This window comes from Zonotrichia albicollis, chromosome 8, assembly GCF_047830755.1.
Source record: "Zonotrichia albicollis isolate bZonAlb1 chromosome 8, bZonAlb1.hap1, whole genome shotgun sequence".
In the NCBI taxonomy this organism is placed as follows: Eukaryota; Metazoa; Chordata; class Aves; order Passeriformes; family Passerellidae; genus Zonotrichia; species Zonotrichia albicollis.
The window spans coordinates 2,768,657-2,786,813 of record NC_133826.1 but is presented as its reverse complement, the minus strand read 5'-3'; the positions used below and the strand labels follow the sequence as shown (position 1 = coordinate 2,786,813).

The 18,157-nt window shown below is 45.7% G+C and overlaps 2 protein-coding genes across 19 annotated transcripts in view; one reads left to right on the top strand and one right to left on the bottom strand.

Moving 5' to 3' along the window:
- Positions 1-18,157, bottom strand: part of DOCK7 (dedicator of cytokinesis 7) — a 95,707-nt gene that overhangs the window by 46,731 nt on the left and 30,819 nt on the right. For all 18 annotated transcript variants that reach the window (XM_074545644.1, XM_074545645.1, XM_074545647.1 and 15 more), the window contains exons 10-14: positions 17,531-17,611; positions 16,358-16,523; positions 15,576-15,718; positions 13,953-14,046; positions 12,076-12,238 (exon numbers count right to left, since the gene is read on the bottom strand). In XM_074545644.1, coding sequence (XP_074401745.1) covers positions 12,076-12,238; positions 13,953-14,046; positions 15,576-15,718; positions 16,358-16,523; positions 17,531-17,611 — 647 coding nt within the window. The remainder of the gene's footprint in view (positions 1-12,075; positions 12,239-13,952; positions 14,047-15,575; positions 15,719-16,357; positions 16,524-17,530; positions 17,612-18,157) is intronic.
- Positions 1,424-11,349, top strand: ANGPTL3 (angiopoietin like 3). Its single transcript, XM_074545666.1, has 7 exons — positions 1,424-2,008; positions 3,072-3,182; positions 3,963-4,080; positions 4,768-4,881; positions 5,978-6,073; positions 7,566-7,826; positions 9,911-11,349. Exons 1-7 carry the CDS (start codon positions 1,508-1,510, stop codon positions 10,090-10,092), a joined length of 1,383 nt encoding a protein of 460 aa, XP_074401767.1. The 5' UTR covers positions 1,424-1,507; the 3' UTR covers positions 10,093-11,349.

The following is an 18,157-nucleotide window of genomic DNA, read 5'->3' as shown; positions in this document are numbered from 1 at the left end:
ACCAGAAAGATTTCTTACATGAAATAGTTAAAAAAGAAAATGGTTCATTTGAAACCACACAAAACCAGAGCCACTTAAGGACTGTGAAGTGGATTGAAGAATGTCTACACATTGGTTTGGGGTTTTTTTTGGTTTTTTTTTAATTTTACAACCAGTTCTTCAAGGCTCGCAGCTGTGTCAGATGCCAGAGAAACAATTCAGAATTGGTTTTTTTGAAGGAATCCCTATCAAAGCTGGGCCTGATCATCTCCTGTTTCTGCTCTTTTTCCATACTCCAGGTACTCCAGTAAGTCTGATCCCAATCATACTGGCACAAAATACTCCCCAGCAATCAATATGAGATCTAAAATACTTTCACAGTATTTAATTGTGAATGGGAAGGTCACCTGGATATTACCAACCCCTGAGCACACAAAAAATCCAATATATGAGGTAAAAAATTCATTTCTTAAACACTTTTTTCTACGGATGCTTCATATCATACGTGCATATGTACATCAACAACACAATAAAAATTCCAGGGGAAGAATTTCTAAACATACAAGAATTTGGCGAAAACCCTCCAAAGCACATTGTGCAATGTTTGATTTTGATTTCTTGGATTGCTATGAATGAGTCCAGAAAGAGAAATACCTTTGACTCACACTGAAATACTACCCAAAAATCTCCTTGTTTTCATGCAGAGACCCAGTGCAGAACTGGGCATTTATTTCAGAGCACTTGCAGCCTTTCTTTATGCAGTGTGAATCTTAAACAGCAAAAAGAATGCTAAGGTGAGAAATGCAAGCGAGGTATTATTTATCTCACCCACCTCTGCAAGGCAGCTCTTAAAAAATAAGTTTTATATGGTGTAAATTACTGCACAAACCTTAACACAGCAGAATCACATCCAGGCAATCTCTGGACCTAATTCCCTCTTTCTCACTTAATCTGGGCTCGATGACAAGTAAATCCACTGCAGCACAATGAGTTACATCAGAAAACGGCCTGAGATGAAAATCAAGTTGTGTGAATCATCTGGGAATATTTTGCCCTTCCACAGCTCATCAAGGAGCTTCACAACCTGAACATCCAGTGCTCTCAAACATGGAAAAATCCTTTCCCACTCCTGAGGCAATAAAGGGAACCAAACAACACAAACAAGGAGCAATTTAAGCCCTTACCCAGATTATGACCCAAAATTAACCTATTAGAAAGAGTTGTGTGAAAAACACCGTGTCATCAATAACATTTTACACCAGAAGGCCTGGCAGATGGAAAAGTTCAGAACCAGTTTAATCAGCAACGTGCCCGTCTCTCAATTTTATCTTCCCAGGTGCCAACCTACATTCAGGAGGGGTTACACTCGTTCAAACACACACAGCTTAATGATCAACCCATGCTCTGCCTCTCCTAAAATGAAGAGGAGTATAAATAGATCAAGCTCTGCAACCCAGAGCAGCCACAGAGCACGAGCTGCCACTGGGAAAAGCCTCTGCATCCTGAGCAAAGAGAGCCAGGAGCAGCAATGATGAAGATCATTGCAGTTTTACTGTTCCTGGCCCCGCTGGCTCTCCCAGCTGCAGCTGACAAGGAATTTTTCTCCGTGGGTTCCGCCGCATCTCCCGAAACGAAATCGCGATTTGCGATGCTGGACGACGTCCGAATCTTGGCCAACGGGCTCCTCCAGCTGGGCCATGGCCTCAAAGACTTTGTCCACAAGACCAAGGGGCAGATCAATGACATCTTTCAGAAGCTCTACATCTTTGACAGGTCCTTTTACGAGCTCTCCCTGCAAACCAGCGAAATCAAGGAGGAAGAGGAACAGCTCCGGCAAACCACGGCCAGGCTGCAGATCAACAACGAGGAGATAAAGAACCTCTCACAGGAGATGAACCTCAAGATTGAAGACCTCATCCAAAACAAAATCCAGCTGCAGGAGCAAGTGTGGGGACTGGAGGACAAGGTCACCAAACTGGCCATTTTCCAGCCTTCGGTGCAAGAGACAAAAGAAATTTCTTCACTCAAAGTAAGTGACTTGTGAAAGGCCCTGACACACTGAGCCAAAATACACTGCAATGCCATCACCAGAAATTGTGCAATAGAAGCTCATGCTTCCCCTTGCTCCTCACTGCAGTACTAGTCTGATTTTTTGAGGAAGAAATCACTGTAATAACTTCAAAAAAATCACTGCCTTACTCTGACACAGCGTTAATTTTGCAGTAAAATTCCTCAGAGAAATCAGTGAAAAACTGTGAAATTATAAAGCTCTGTATTATTTTCAATATTGATTTGCAAATCTATTTTAAGGAATTTTGTCATCATAATGATAAAAATGTTTTGCAATTGGGAAAATCATGAGATTCCCAAGCCCATGGGTTTGTACATCACCAGCTCATCCCAAATCCCTGCAGTGGGAACTGCCTGCCCAGTGCAGAAAAACCTTTAGAGAGGGGCATTTATAGCACCTGTAGGACCTCCAGAACCAAAGAACCTTACAGGTGTTTATAAAATCAATATGTTAATCATGCAAGTAGTTAGGTGGGTATAAGGTTTTTCATAGAAAAGGAAATATTAACTGTATTTTGAAGGAGTATAAAAAGGTCAAGCAATTTCTATGAGAAAATAATGGATGTTTGTGTCAAAGCAAAAAGATGAACCTGATCTCTCAAATACCACCTGATACCCTTAATGCTGGGATTTTTTCCCTTTTTTAATCTAGTTTGAATCAAGAGCTGAATCCACAGAACATAATTGTTCTGGATGTGAAATGGGAAGGAAAAGAGCAATTAAAAAAGGAGTCTAGAAAGCTGCCAGTAGTTTGTCTTCATAAAATGGGTGCTCACTCCAGAAGCAAAACATTTTTGTCATTTTAGAGGCAAAGCATGCAAACCTCTGGAGCTGGACTTTGATGATCCCTGTGGGTCCCTTCCAGCTAGGGATATTCTAGGATTCTCTGGAAAGGGAAGGGAACATTCAGTGGTTTGTGCCTCTCAAAACTGGCCCAAGGACAGGAGTTACAGAGGCAGCACCACTGCTGAAGGTTTTCTGCTGCTCCTAACCCTCCTCCATCCTCCCCTCCCTGCCCTCAGGCCTTTGTGGAGCAGCAGGACAACGACATCAAGCAGCTCCTGAGGATCGTGGAGGACCAGCACGAGCAGCTGGACAGGCAGCACAACCAGATCATGGAGCTGGAGGACAAGGTACAGGAGCCAGCCTGCTTCTCCTTCCATCTCTCTGCCACTGAGGGAGCTGAGGTCCCACCCCGTGGTCAGGCACCCCTTGTTGAGTTTGGGGTGCAGAGGAAGGTGGGATCATTCTGAGGTACCTGCTCTGGGCAGGAGCTGTGGCCAACAACAGCTGTGAGACCTTGTCTCTCAACACCAGGCTGCTGCATTTCTGACTGCTCATTTGGGGTTTTTTCCTCTTATTATTTACCACATTATTGCTCCTCCATTGGTCTGGAAGTCTCATTGCTCTCTACCTCTTTCTTAATTTCCAAAATCCACTCCCAGAGTGGAAGTCCAACATGTATCACTGTAATACAGTACAAGCAGCATGATCAGGTTTAATTTATTCTGAGAGGAAAATGCATTTCAGCCTGAGGAACTGTGGGTTCTGTCCTCCTCAGCAGTTGGCATTATTTGTCTAAGTGATGTCACCTGAGGAAATAAGCTAATCTGTTTGCCCATTAATTATTATTATAAATAAGTTAAATCTGTTTGCCCATTAAGGTGCACCACAAGAGAAGGGGTCATTTCCTCCCTCCATGAATCCCATCCTGCCAGAGCAGTGGCACAGCTGGCATTCCCACACCTAAAATCCACCAGCATGGAGCTGCAGTTATTTTTATGTGGTAAATTGGGCATTCCACAGGGTTACACTCTCAAGAAAAATTATTCTCTGCATGACATTGTCTTGATCCATGCACCTCATCCTTCCAGAGCCTTGGGAAGTTAACAGTGTAATTGTGGCTCTTCCAGCTAAACCACATCGAGCTCCTGGAGCTGCTGGAGAATTCCTTCCTGGAGGAGCAGCAGGAGGCAGAGCCCATCCCCTCTGCTGTGCACAGGCCCACGGCTGGGACGTACAGAGCTGATGGTGAGAGTCCATCTGAGACTGACTGCAGCAGGTGCTGATTCCCACCACCCCTGGGACAGCCCTGGGTTGGTTTGTAGGAGCCAGAGACTAAAAGGAGAAGATTTTTAAGTGATACACTGGGCTGTGGGAAGGAATTAGATTTCCTTCTTTGGAAAAAATGTCATTATCTATTTAGGCCCACTCCAGCTGTACTTGTCTCTGGGGTGACACACAGGGACAATGTCCAAGAATGCAGTAACGGGATCCATTCCCCTCTTGTAAACATGCTGTGGCCATGCTTTTACCCATGTCTCTCTTGTGGAGCCTGAACAGAGAACTCATTTACTCCACACTGGCTAATTACAAGATTTAGGAGTCCTTTCTTTGAAGATGAAGGGCACTGATGAAGTGTAGCAGTGAGCATGGTATTTACTAGGAGCTTTACAAGGGGTAGGGAAGCCCATTTGCCAGAGTCTAGTCTTAGGCCTTAGAAACTTTCCAAAATCCTCCAAAATGAAGCCCTGCCTAACTTTAAAACCACAACCTATGCACACCTTGGCAGCTGCACTATTATGCCCAAAGCAGTCTGTCCATTCCATGACATTTATTGTAAAATGAAATTCCCAGTATGATCATTCCCATTTTTTCCTTTATATCTCAGCTCAGCACATCCCAAGCAGGATTTCTAACAGGCTGTTTGCTCCCCAGGTGCTGCTGCTGACTGCACTGCCCTCTACCACACTGGAGTGCAGACCAGTGGGGTCTACACTATTCAGCCCAATGGCTCAGAAGCTTTCAATGTCTACTGTGAAACAAAATTTGGTAAGAGCTGTGCCAGCAACAGTCTAATTTTCACACAAGTATCTTCCTCTAAGCCAAATAACTTTGTCTCCTCCCAAAGTACACCAAAACCTATGATTCATGTATCTTCTTGACTTCTCTTCGTGGCCTGTCTGCTCTAAGTTAGGTTTCCCATATCCTGAAATCTCCTTATCACTGCTCCCTTCTTTACTCCCCTCTTGTTTATACTGAGGAAATAACATTCAATCATGTGACATAAATTAAGGATATCCAAATCCCAAGCCCCTTTAGCTGTAGGCAATGAAAATTGTCATTATAAAAGCCACTGTAGGGCAACCATGAATACATTTCTCAAAGAAAAGCAAACAGCAAACAATTTGCTTTTACAGAAGTAAAATTTTGTTCATTAACAGGCTGAGCTTTAGATTGAGCTGAGCCAAACTGAACCCAGAGAAGTGAGTCCTGGGACGGGATTCCTGTGCCATTGGGTGGCTCAGCAGCCAGGAACCCAAATTTGTTCCTTTTGCCGTGCACAGCTTGGCCAGTTCCTTCGTTCCCTGGCTGCTCTGCACCCCCAGAGCTGCTCTGTGCCTGCCCCCATCCCTTCCATGCCCTCAGAGAGCTGGGGAGGGCATAGGGGGCACCTCACGTGTTTGGGTGAGCACACGCAGCTCCCAGGGCTGCCCTCTGCACAAAGCTGCTCTGCTGCGTTTGCTGCAGCAGCTGCACCGAGGGTGTCATGACCTGGCTCAGGGAAGATCCTGCTGGAGCTGCATGGACACAGCCCCAGCACTCAGCCACTATCAGCACTCTGACCCTCTGAGCCAGTGTCTGGGGCTCTTATCTCTTCTTTATCAGTTTCTCTGTCTCTCAGCCCTCATAAACAAGTGAAACCCAGTTGAGGCAGCCTGACAGAATAATTCTGTGAGAGGAGGCACCCCGGGTGTGGCCAAGGACACCTGAGGGGCCCTGGGCTCTCTCCTGCTGGGCTCATTTGAATTCCCTTCATCAAGACCTCAATTAACTCGTTCTGTCTCAAAATGCGAGCACCCCAGAGCACACTCAGGGACAGGGAATGAGGCCAAGGCCCAGCTGTGACTTATTTCCCTTTTCACAGGCACATCCTGGACTGTAATCCAGAAGAGAGTGGACGGATCACTGGACTTCAACCAAACTTGGGATGCCTACACAAATGGTTTTGGTGACCTCAATGGTAAATATTCCTCTCTTTTTTTGTGTATCAATTGATTTGAGAAGCTGGATCTCCTTATGGAAAGGAAAGCAGACTAAACCTGCAAATAGCAGCTGACTGATTTATTTGGAATAGCAGGAAGTGCTTACTAGAACACATAGCTTGTGAAATTCTCAAAGACATCCCTTCAAATGTGTGTTTAGAAACTGAATCAAGGCCAGAATGCTTTAAACACCATTTCACCAAGATTTTACTACTTATAAAAGCACATCCCAAAGCATTTCAAATACACACAAAAGCAAAACTTCATGAAGCTGCTGTCACTACTTTCTCTGAGCCTTGCTGTTACCCTTAAAGCCACATCAATTTTTGCAGCCTCAGGAGAGCCCAAGGCTGTGTGTGCTCCCCTGAGCAAACACCTCAGGCTTCTCCAGAGTGGCCAATCCCCTCCATGGCTGGATAGGGTGAGGAAACACCCACGTCCCCCTGTTAATCATCAACTCCAAAGAATTTGTAGCACCAAGTGCTGCCCGACAGCCTCCTCATCCAGAATCTTCTCCGTGTTCTTCTTGTCCAAAATGAGTGAGCTCTTGTTTGGGAAACAGTCTGACTTTCTAAGCATAGCACAGATCTAAACCTCACCCAGGTGAGCAGCAATATTGACTTATTTCCATTTCTTTTATAATAAAGAGCTGCTGGATCTGAACCTTCCCCTCAGCTCTGGGATAGAAGTTCCCAGCTGTAAAGTTTATCTGATCCCTCTGGATGCTTTAGTGGACCCTTGATTGATCTCCCAGTTCCCAAATACTGCACCAAAAAGCAGCCAAATGTTTTCAGTGTTGGATTTTACAGAGAATTTCACTGCTCTCAGCTATGTTCTACTCAGTGCTCTTCTGAGGAGGTAAAATAAACCAGGTTACAGCTCCTAACCTGGAAATTAGGGAGTATTTTCTTCAAGCATCTTGTGCTCTATGGCTTTAAATGCCAGCTGTGTGCATGGCACTCACATTCAGACCCACTTTGTACATGTGGCAATTACCTGTGCTGATTGGAAGCTACTTAATGAATATAATATATGGAACCAATTAAACTAATGATCAGAAATTCCAGCAAAAGAAAAATTCCCCTTGTACAGGAACCCAGTTTGGTTCTGCAGCTCTTTCCTCCCAAAATGCAACAATTGCCATTAGGTTTTATGTATGTCACTGGTTTCATTTGTCACACATTCCAATTACACACCTCTTAAATGTCTCCAGCTCCCTCTCAGAGTTCCACACGAGGTGGGAAACTTAAAAGGGGGAAGCTCCAGTTCATTTAGAACTCCTGCTTTTATTGATCATCAGTGTGCAATTAAGCAGAGGTAAACAAAAAGAATGTAGCAGCAGACCTCTGCAAAGATCAACGGTCCCCAAGACTCAAATCACTGATTTAATTAAAGCAATTAATAAAGCCTTTTAAATACTGTATCTTCACACACACCACCTATAACCATCTCTTCCCTCCAACTTTGCAGAGGAATTCTGGCTGGGCCTGAAGAAGATCTACTCCATCACCCAGCAGGGGAATTACCTGCTGCGCATCGAGCTGCAGGACTGGAGGGGGAACAGGAGGCACATCGAGTACAGCTTCAGCCTGGGGGGCCCCAGCACCAACTTCACCCTGCAGCTGGCCAGGATGTCGGGCAGCATTCCCAACGCGCTGCCCGAGCACGCCCGGCTCCGCTTCTCCCTCGGGAACACGGCCGGGGGCTCCGGCTGCCCCCAGAGCCACCCAGGTACAGCCCAGGGCATGGGAGCTCTCTGCTCTGCTGGGAACGGGGCCTAAAGCTCATCCTGGGGGCTCAGCCTGCAGAAAAGGAGACTCAGGGGTGCCCCCATCACTCTCGCAGCTCCTGAAAGGGGCTGTGCTCAGCTGGGGCTGAGCACTGACACAACCAGAGCACACAGCCTTGAGCAGTGCCACGGGAAAGTTACATTGGATATCAGGAAATAATTTCTCACTGAAATAGTGAGAAAGTTCTGGAATGGCTACCTGGGGAGGTGTTGGAGTTGGGAGTCTCCATCCCTGGGGGTGTTTAATACAGCCTGGATGTGGCACTGGGGGCCAGGGTTGAGTTAGGGCGTGGGGCTGGGTTGGACTCCATGATCTTAAAGGTCTCTTCCAACCCAGTGATTCTGGGAATTTTGTGAAACCCTGATGCCTTCCACTATCCCAGGGTGCTCCAAGCCCCATCCAGCCTGGCCTTGGACACTTCCAGGGATGGGGAATCCACATTCTATACAAATAACCTCTGCCAAACCCTCACCACCCTCACAGGCAAGAACTTCTTCCCAATCTAATTTCTTCCCAATATCCCATCTCATCCTGCCCTCCTGTGCAAACGACCAACACCAGAAACAGAACAGACAGCCCAGGATGAAATAACCCCAGGGTGAGGCTACAAACTCTGAAGCAAAGGGCTGTTCCTCCTCTGATGCCTGGTCTGGTGTGACAGCCCCAGGTTGGGTTGTTTGATCCCTTTTTGCAAAAAACTTAAAGACAAACTGACTTCTAACTCCATTTAGGCTACAATCCTAAAGCTAATAATGAGTGAGTTTCCATTCAAAGGCAGATTTTAGCTGCTTGTCATATCCATATAATATAATCACTCCCAAAAGAGCAAGAGAGGCAAGGCTGAGGCCATTTCTCTCTGGAGATAATTTGGTTAAAGGGTTCTTAATTAAGAACCCTTAAACCCTTTGTAAATCTCTGATTTACAAAGCTTTTATGTTTGCCAGTTTATAGCAGAAAGCAAACAACTAAAGAAGCAATTAGATGATTGAACCACAGGAGACAAAATTGTCCTCCAGCCACCTGCTTCATGCAACAAACACTTTGTACATCAGCCTAGGCATTCCTGAAAATTGTGGATGCCTCAAAGAATGCCAAGAGGGGCACCTTGTGTCCAGGGAAAGGCCCCTCAGGACAAGGACTTCGAGGGGCTGGAGCATGGCCAGGGAAGGGAATGGGGCTGAGGAAGGGTCTGGAGCAGCTGAGGGAGCTGGGCAGGGGCTGCAGAATCCCTGAGGGAGCTGGAAGGGGCTGCAGAATCCCTGAGGGAGCTGGAAGGGGCTGCAGAATCCCTGAGGGAGCTGGAAGGGGCTGCAGAATCCCTGAGGAGCCGGGCAGGGCCTGCAGAATCCCTGAGGGAGCTGGGCAGGGGCTGCAGAATCCCTGAGGAGCTGGAAGGGGCTGCAGAATCCCTGAGGGAGCTGGGCAGGGGCTGCAGAATCCCTGAGGGAGCTGGGCAGGGGCTGCAGAATCCCTGAGGGAGCCGGGCAGGGCCTGCAGAATCCCTGAGGAGCTGGGCAGGGGCTGCAGAATCCCTGAGGAGCTGGAAGGGGCTGCAGAATCCCTGAGGAGCTGGGCAGGGGCTCACCTGGAGCAAAGGAGGCTCAGGGGCCCTTTGGCTCTGCACAGCTCCTGCCAGGAGGGGTTTGGGATCTGCCCCAGGGAACAGGGACAGGAGGAGAGGGAACGGCCTCAAGTTACACCAGAGGATCTTCAGATTGGATATTTGGGAAAATTTCTTCATGGAAAGGGTTGTCCAGCCTTTGGTGGTGGAGTCCCCATCCCTGGAAGGATTTAAAATCCAGGCAGGTGTGGCATTTGGTGACATGGCTCAGTGGTGGCCTTGGCAGGGCTGGGGAATGGCTGCACTCAGTGACTTTGCAGGACTTTCCCAAGCCAAACAATTCAGTGATTTGGGAATCCTGGGTAGATGCCAGCTGAGCTGGAATTTAGGGTCTGAAGCAGATTTCTGTTGCAAAGAGGAGCTGTTTACTCTGCCCAGAATGACATGCCCATGTTTCCCCTCAGGAGGCTGGTGGCACAGTGAGTGTGAGGAAACCAACCTGAACGGGAACTACGTCACTCCACGGTCCAGGGGCAGGCTGGACAGAGGAAAAGGTCTCTACTGGAAGCCTAAGAAAGGAAGATACTACCTGCTCAAGTCAACCAAAATAATGATCCACCCAACAGACTTAAAAAGCTTTGACTGAGTGCTCAACCTGCTGCATTTGAACTCAGAACAAACACAATGAACTTCACCACACCAAAGACTTGATGCCGTGTTTACCAACAGATGCCAAGTCCCAATCCATGCCCTGCATGGAATTCCTCTAAAACATAAACCTGAGGCATCTGAGATGGTCTTACAAAATGTCTGGTGAGTATTGTCATTCCCTCAAGCCCCAATGTCAACGTGCTGCAACTTTTTGTGGAGCTTTTCCTTCCCCACAGTGAAATTCTAATGCCCAGGAGCCAACCTGTCACACATTGGATAATATTGTTTGGGGGAATGGGTTTTCAGGCTGTGCATTCCTTTCTGGGTTGTGTAGCAGGGAAAACAAAAAGTGTTTTCTGGGATTAAAGGGCTGGCAAAACCCTACTGAAAACATTTAGGGAAAGAAAAAAAAAGAAATTTTGTTTCTTGAAGTAACTAATTGAATGTTTGGTTCATGTTTTTGTTGTGGAATGTTTTAAGAGCAAATGAAAGATGGGTAATTGCTCCTTTTAGGGCTCTGGGTATTTCCAGGAGTACCTGAGGCCAATCCATGCTCTCTGGAGCTGGTGTGTCACACACAGGGGGTCAGGGCAGCCCTGCTTCCCTGGATCCCACAGATCCCACAGGGAACTGCACAGCTGGGGCTGCCCACTGCAAGTGAGGAGCCAAACTCACTGAAAGGAGGACGAGATCTGCTCTCCTCACCTGAAATGAATCCGAGCCAAGCCCTGTGACCTTTCAGTCCAACCAGCTAAGGAATTAAACACACAAGCAAGTGAGCACACACCAAAACACCTTTCACTTAGGGAACAGCTGCTCCAACGGGGTCAGGGGTGCCAGCCCACAAACCCAGCAGGCACAAGCCATGGCACAGGGCTGCTCCAGCCCCTGGGACACTCACAGGCTGAGCTTCAGCTGCAGAACACAGAGTGCCAGCCTTGGGCTGGCCCTGCAAGTGCTGACTGACAAAGCCCAGTCCTGCAGCTCCCCTGAGTCATATTGACTTGTTTATCTTCCCCAGCCCTTGTACAGTGTGGGCTTTTTATCTCAGCACAGGAAGTGGTTTTGGTTGTCATTTATGAGAGTGAAACCTTGTGAACAGAATGTGTTAATTACAGAAATTCTACAATAAAAATCCTTTTCCTTCTCATGGGTTTGTAACAGGGATGAGATCATGTACTGTTGCTTATTTGTACTGGTTTACTGTAATGTTAAATTTCCTATCCAATAAATAAATAGACTAATAAATAAATGGCTGAGACTTTTCAAAATACAGGATATGGAACTCATCTAAACCCTTTGATTTGTAAAAACCTGGTTTGTATCTAAATTTAAATGAAGGATTTGCTAAGTTGGTGAAATCACTCAGCTGATGAAGATAATTCCACCCAGCCATGTAATGTCCTCAAAGATACTGTTAAAAAGCTTTACATTAATAATGGTACATAATGAAAAGAAATCTGGCTCCAGCCTGGATTTGGTTATAGAAAGATTATTGTTTCCCAAAATATTTAGAGAAATTTCCTATTTTTCGGGGCTTCAGAGGATTTTTTGTCAAGTATTGTAAACAAAGAAATTGCTTGGCAACCAAAATGGAAATATGAACAAAAGGATTATGCATTTTCTCTATTTCTATCCTTCACTTTAAAGAAAAAAGAAGTCACTGAAAGTAACATAAATTAATAAAGCCAGTAGGAGAATGGTGACTTTAAAAAGAAAAAAAAAACCCTACATAAAACTGGAAAGAATTTAACCAAATAGAGAAACCTGTGTTCTTATTCACAGCCAAGTTTTGCAAACCTGTTTGTCCCTCCCCAGCTGAGCCTTCTCCCTGTGTCAGCCTGAACCCTTCCCATGCCTCTGGCACAGCTCCTCTGCCCATCCACCAGATTTTGCAACAAGCCTGCTGATAAGGGAGGAATTTCTACACTTCCCAGTGTCAGGCCCTGGAAAGTGAAATGGATTTCAAAACTCTGACCTGTATGTGGTGTTTGGGACGTAGACATCCCTGGCAGGGAACTCCAGGATTTCTCGTGTAGGTCTGACTCTGCTGTCTGGGTAAAGCTTGACCTGCAGCAGCTCTGGGGTTAGGCAGTAGTGGGGGTTCTCTGGAGCTGGAGAGATGTCTATCTTCAACTGAGCTGCAAGAAGAAAGGGGTTTTATTCATTCAGAAATAGAAATTAATTTTTAAAAGCATAATTGCGCTTTGTTTCTTCGGGTTAATATCCTATATATTCATTCATTGACATCCTATATATGAATTTAATGAATCAACAAATGCTAAATTACAGCTGAAGTGGATTTGTTAACAAGTGTCAGTGGATCCAGCTGATATCTAAGGCCACTGGGGACCAGATAATAAAAACCGACAGAAAATATGCACTTTAACAAGGCATAGACTTTTTTTTCATAAGAAAACTGGGGAAATGCAGTCCAGATAAAGCTCCTGGGAGACCCAGCTATTGTTACACACAAAACTCCATCAGAGGAAAGGCTGAAAAACCCTGAGATTGGTCAGGCTACAAACCAGAGCTGAATTGGGTGAACTGATCACAACACTCAAGTGCTTGGAAGGTTGTGGTCACATGCCCCAGTCACATTAATTTGCAGCATGATAATTTTGCAAAGCTTTGTTAAAACCTAACCTGGCTGCAAGGCAGACTGAGAGCTGGGGAGATGATCCAAGGAAGAGGCAGGATTGCTGTCCCTGGAGAGCTTTAAGAGCAGGTTAAGTTAAGTAAATATTGTCAGGATAGCACAGGTCAGGGACCAGCTCCACTGAGGTGTGCCAGGGCTCCTATTCCCCCTTCTCAAACAGAGGTGGAGCCTGTTCCTGCTACCCAGGAGAGAGATCTCCTTTGGGATAGAGTGGGAAACAGAGATTCCTGTGTTTGGGGGTTTGGGGTTTGCATCCCCCCTCACAGACACCACCCTGAGTGTGCCAGTGACCAACCTGCCCATCCCACCTTCCGTGCTCCTGCTGCCCAGGGACTGCTCTCAAGGATTTCCAGGATTGCCTGGAGGAGGAACTAACCAAACACCTCAACTTCTGAGCCCAGGAGGGCTGGCTCTGTGGGAACTGGAAACCAGAAACTTCCACAGACACTGAAGGGTTTGATTTACACAGAATGACTGAGTTGGAAGAGACCTGAGAGATCATGGAGTCCAACCCAGCCCCACAAACCAAACCCTGGCCCCCAGTGCCACATCCAGGCTTTGTTAAACACCCCCAGGGATGGGGACTGCACCACCTCCCTGGGCAGCCATTCCACAACTTCATCTTTTTTCCACCCTTTCTGGAAAAAGCTTTTTCCTGCTGTCCAGCCTGTATTTCCCTGGACACAGCTCGAGACTGTGTCCTTGCAGCCTTGCAAGAAGCTTGGATTGATGTGAAGACACAACACATAGACATTAAATGGAAAATTCATGGACTTATGTTTCTATAGTTGTAAGTAAGAATATGCCTTAAGTAAGAAACTGTAATGATAAGGTGGTGAAGGGTTTAAAATGCAGGGGTGTGGTTGTACAGAGTAAGCAGAGTTTAGAAGTTATAACACAAGCATTTGTGTGTACAGACAGTAGCCTTTGGGTAAAAGCAGAGGTAAGTACTTCAGTGCAGTAGAAGTAGGTAAAGGTGATAGGTTAGAAAAGCAAAATACACCCTGTGGCAACTGCCCATTGGGTTAGAAAGTTATTTATTGCCTTGTAACAAAGAACTTGTGACTACTTTGAGCTGTGGCCAACAGCTTGCTCCTTTGAAGTCTCACAGCTGTGAGCCTGATGTTTATCAGGGCAGTGAATGGTTCTCAGCCCCACGGTGGCCCCGTTCCCTCACCAGAAGCAGAGCTGGGTACCTGTGATGGGCCTGAGCCTGCGCAGCACCGACGAGGGGCGTCTCATGTCAGCCAGGAACTTGTACAGGTCCTCGTCGCTCAGGCGATCCCCCTCCTGCTCAGGGGCAACACTGGGTCACCCAAACACCCTCCAGGGCTGCCAGAGTGAGCAAAGCCTCCCACCCCACACCACCCCACAGGCTCCTCCCTCTGACACCCAACCGTGCCCTCCCAGAACAAGGTGCTGCCATTAACGTGTTAAATTACACTTCATTTCTCCATCCTCTCCCCTTCCTTCATCCCTTATTCATCACCCTGACAGCTGCAGGAACTTTTAATTGAAAGCCTTTTCTCTCCCCATCAATATTATCTTTTTCCAAACTGGAAATGGCTGCTAAGAGATTTTCCAAAAATACCCATTTTTTAGCAAGTGTAATAGTTTGAAAAAGTATCTGTCACTCAGGTGTGATGCTCATTCCTTCTCCTCTGCCCTCCTTTGGGATGAGCCCACAACAGCCTTGTTTTTCAGGAAAAGTAGGAAATGCAAGGAGTCTGTTGTCAGTCTTCCTCATGCCCCTTCTAATAGCTCACAGTTTTGCTAATTTTGGAAATATTACAGAAAATGGGACTCTGCCACCCAAAAGCAGAAGATACCTGATTTTAAAGCTAAGGAATCACAACATTAAGGAAAAAAAAGAAGCTAATGGAAGGAGGAAAACACTGGGTAGTGTTCAATGAATTATACTCAACAGGAGAAAAGGAAGATAATAAAGAATCTGAAATTTAAAATCTTAAATTAACGTTTGGCAGTTTTTAAAGAACAAATTAAATAAAATGAGCTGTTTCAAAGTAAAAATAACCTCAACAAAGTAAATAAATACATCCTTTTGTAAATCATTACTAACTTGGTGACCAGTTTTTCCTTAACTAGGTGTGACATTGAGCAAATCTTAGAAAATTTTCAGCTCATTACTTTTTGCTAAGCTTAACTAAAAATTTGTTCCCTTCATTCATGTTTTCCACTGCTCAGGAAAATCCCAAGCTTTGGCTAAGGGGAGCTGCCACTCAGCAAAGCAGCACCAGAAGCAGAATGCTTTGTTCTCCTCAGAGATCCCTGGATGTGTTCAGGGAACTGATGTTAATCTTAAATCACTCTGAGGAATTGGAGTCACTACTACCAGAATTAATATATTATATAATATTAAGTAAGGTACAACTTAGGAATTGGATTCACTACTACCAGAATTAATATATATTATATAGAATTATGCAATATATGACTTAGAGGAGATTTAGATTAGATATTAGGGAGAAATTGTTTCCTGGGAGGGTGTGAGGCCCTGGCACAGGTGCCCAGAGCAGCTGTGGCTGCCCCTGATCCCTGGCAGTGCCCAAGGCCAGGCTGGAGCAGCCTGGGACAGTGAAGGTGTCACTGGATGGGTTTTAATCTCCTTTCCAACCTAAACCAGTCTGTTATTCCACGATGATTGATAAATAACATAACAAACTCAATTCTGCTCAAATTCTCCCAGCGACTGCAGAGCAGAAATCGAATTAATCACAAATTAATCACCCAGAGACCTCACATCATCCAATCCTCCTGTCCCAGAAATAACTCCTAGGTGGGACAGTGCCCTGCCAGACCTGTTTGAAGAAGTTGGTCACTGTCAGGGTGGCTGGCCTGAAGCTGCTCAGGTTGCAGGCCTCGTCCCCACTCGTGGTCCTCTCCAGGGAGCGCCTCCCGACGATGCTGGAGTTGCGCCGCTCCGACCACGACCCTTTGCGTTCTGCCAAACACAGCAGTGAGAAGGAATCAAAAATAAAGCAGGAGAACTACATTCCAAGAGCCTGCTTTGGTTCCCAGCAGGATTCCTGGGGAAGGAGAACTCCTTCCTTCAGAGCAGAGAGGGAATGATGCCGTGAGGTGACACAAGAGGGGGTTCTGCTCAGGCAATCCCGCTCCGGAGGCTGTGGAGCACAGCTGATCCTGCTCCCCTCCCAGCCACCTCACCCCAGTGCCTTCCTGCTGTTATAAAAGTCTGTATCATGCTGAGATTTATCTATTTCCCTTGCTCTGAAAGATGATGAAGTTGGCAGTTTTGGGGATGCTGAAGAGCAGTTTCGGATGAGCTATGTGGCTCGCAAAGATTAATCCACTCCTTTGGAAAATGTTCATCAGCCTGTAATGCTCCCTCAGTCTCACAAGCCTGGTTTTAAATAATATAACAGATGGTTTGCTAGTAAAATCCTTGAAAGATAAATCCATTTGTTATCATGGACTTTTCCGGTTTAGTTCAACCATGACCCCAGACCATCAGAGTAGGGGGAGGAAAGCAATAAAGGGAGCAACAGCAGCTACAGGATATGAATCAAAACCTCTGGATTTGCCCATATTCCCTCCTGCACATTCCCTGCTAGTCCTGTACCTCCTGTGCCAACTTCAACTTCTGTGGAATCTCGTTCCAAGCTGCCAGCACTGCTGACAATGTTCATGAGGTGAATGGCTGTCCAGGCAAAAGGCATCCGGTACTTCCCCAGTCTTTGGCAAAACTGCTCTGCCTGCCCCTTCAGCTTTTCCAACTTCTCCTTGTTCTGTGAAGAAAATATTCACTCCAAGAGGTTAAAAGGAGAGGAACAAGAACAGAGGTTCATTCAGTAAATCACTGAGGGATGATGGTGTCCTTTCTAACTCCCAATGATTTGTGTTTCTGTAGCACCTTCCAGAGGAAGAGCATCAGTGTTGGGAAAATGCAACTTCTGCTTCCCAAAAGAGGCCACCAGAGGACACTCAGAACAGTCTTTTATGCTCCTAACCCTCCTGAACAGCCTGGCAAATCCTTCAAGAAAACCTGAATTTTCCCCTGTGAAGACTGAAAGGAGCTTTCCTGATGTGATTTTATGCAGGAGGTGCTCAGATCATCTGGAGTTGTGTGGGAAACTCAAAACACTCCTTAAATAACTACTATCATACTCATTTTGTCAAGGAAAAAAGGGAATAAAAGAGGATTTTTCCATAGCTTTGCATATTAAAGAGCAATTTTTAGAGCTTTAGGGAGGAAATAATTTATTGAGAGGTTGATTAAAATGAACAAATGATCCAAGCTTTTGGGAAATGGAGAGGTTGGGATCACAAGAAGGGCTGGAGCCTCTGCTCTGCCCTTCACCCAGCCCTCATCATCACCCTTTGATCCCACCTGCACACCAAATCAGGAACCATTCTGCAGGTGCTTTTAGAACCAGGCAGAAGGGATGGGGTTAAACTGCAAAAGCAGTGGAAAAGTTGAATTTTTTACTGCAGATTCCCATCCAAGGCTGCCTTCCCCTGACCCAGCTGATCCTTTGGGACAGGGAATCACAAATGGCTGAGTTTGATGGGAGCCACAAATCTCCCCTGACAGCCACAAAATCTGCTGACCTTTAACTACTCCACCCCAATAAGGCATCAAGACTCAAAGGTCTTTGGCTCTTTTTTGGCCTTTAGAATGGGATTAAATTCCTAATTAAAAATGGATCCTTTTAAAGACAGGAACAGTATCAACTGTCCGAGGTAAAACAAAATACATTTAATTTTTTTATCCAAACACCAAAGAAATTCTTACCTTTGCTGCATCAGATTCTTTAAAAATCATGTAAGGCTCTGCACACTCCCCAATATCTCCCTGCTGTAACACTTTTTCCAGCTGAGAAGGGAAAATGAACCATTATAAGGACATGGATCCAGCAAGGATTAATAAACTGAACAAGCACAAGGAAGGAAAAATTCTTCCACAAGAGCTGCAGCCTGGTGAGGCCTTGTGTAAGAATTCCTGCAGAACCTTCAGACTCCCTGAAAATCTGTCCTTAACTCCCCATTTGACCACAGGGTGATTTTTACCCAGGGTCCAGCCAAAAATCTTGACTCAAACACTCACCTGAAGGAGCAACATTTGTGCACTCATTGAACCAAAGGAGAGAACAGAAAATAACTTTTATCTTTGTGTACTTTATCCCAGGAGGGACCAATGTTGCATTTTATTTCAGTTATGGATCTCACTCTCTTGGCAATTTCTGCCCTTAAACACATCTGAAAATCTGGCTGAGGGGTGTGTATCCTTTTTGAAATGAGATTCAGATCAATAGATATTTTTAAATCACTGACTTATCTATCATTTTAAGGAGTCAGCACATTGTTTGATATGAAAACCAAGGTCAAGCCCCAGAAAACTGATTCATATCATCAAGCAAAC

Coding starts and splice junctions, on each gene's coding strand:
- ANGPTL3 (XM_074545666.1), top strand. CDS start 1,508: ATGATGAAGATCATTGCAGTTTTACTGTTCCTGGCCCCGCTGGCTCTC. Junction 6,074..7,565: donor TGGTTTTGGTGACCTCAATG/GTAAATATTCCT, acceptor CCAACTTTGCAG/AGGAATTCTGGCTGGGCCTG. Junction 7,827..9,910: donor CTGCCCCCAGAGCCACCCAG/GTACAGCCCAGG, acceptor GTTTCCCCTCAG/GAGGCTGGTGGCACAGTGAG.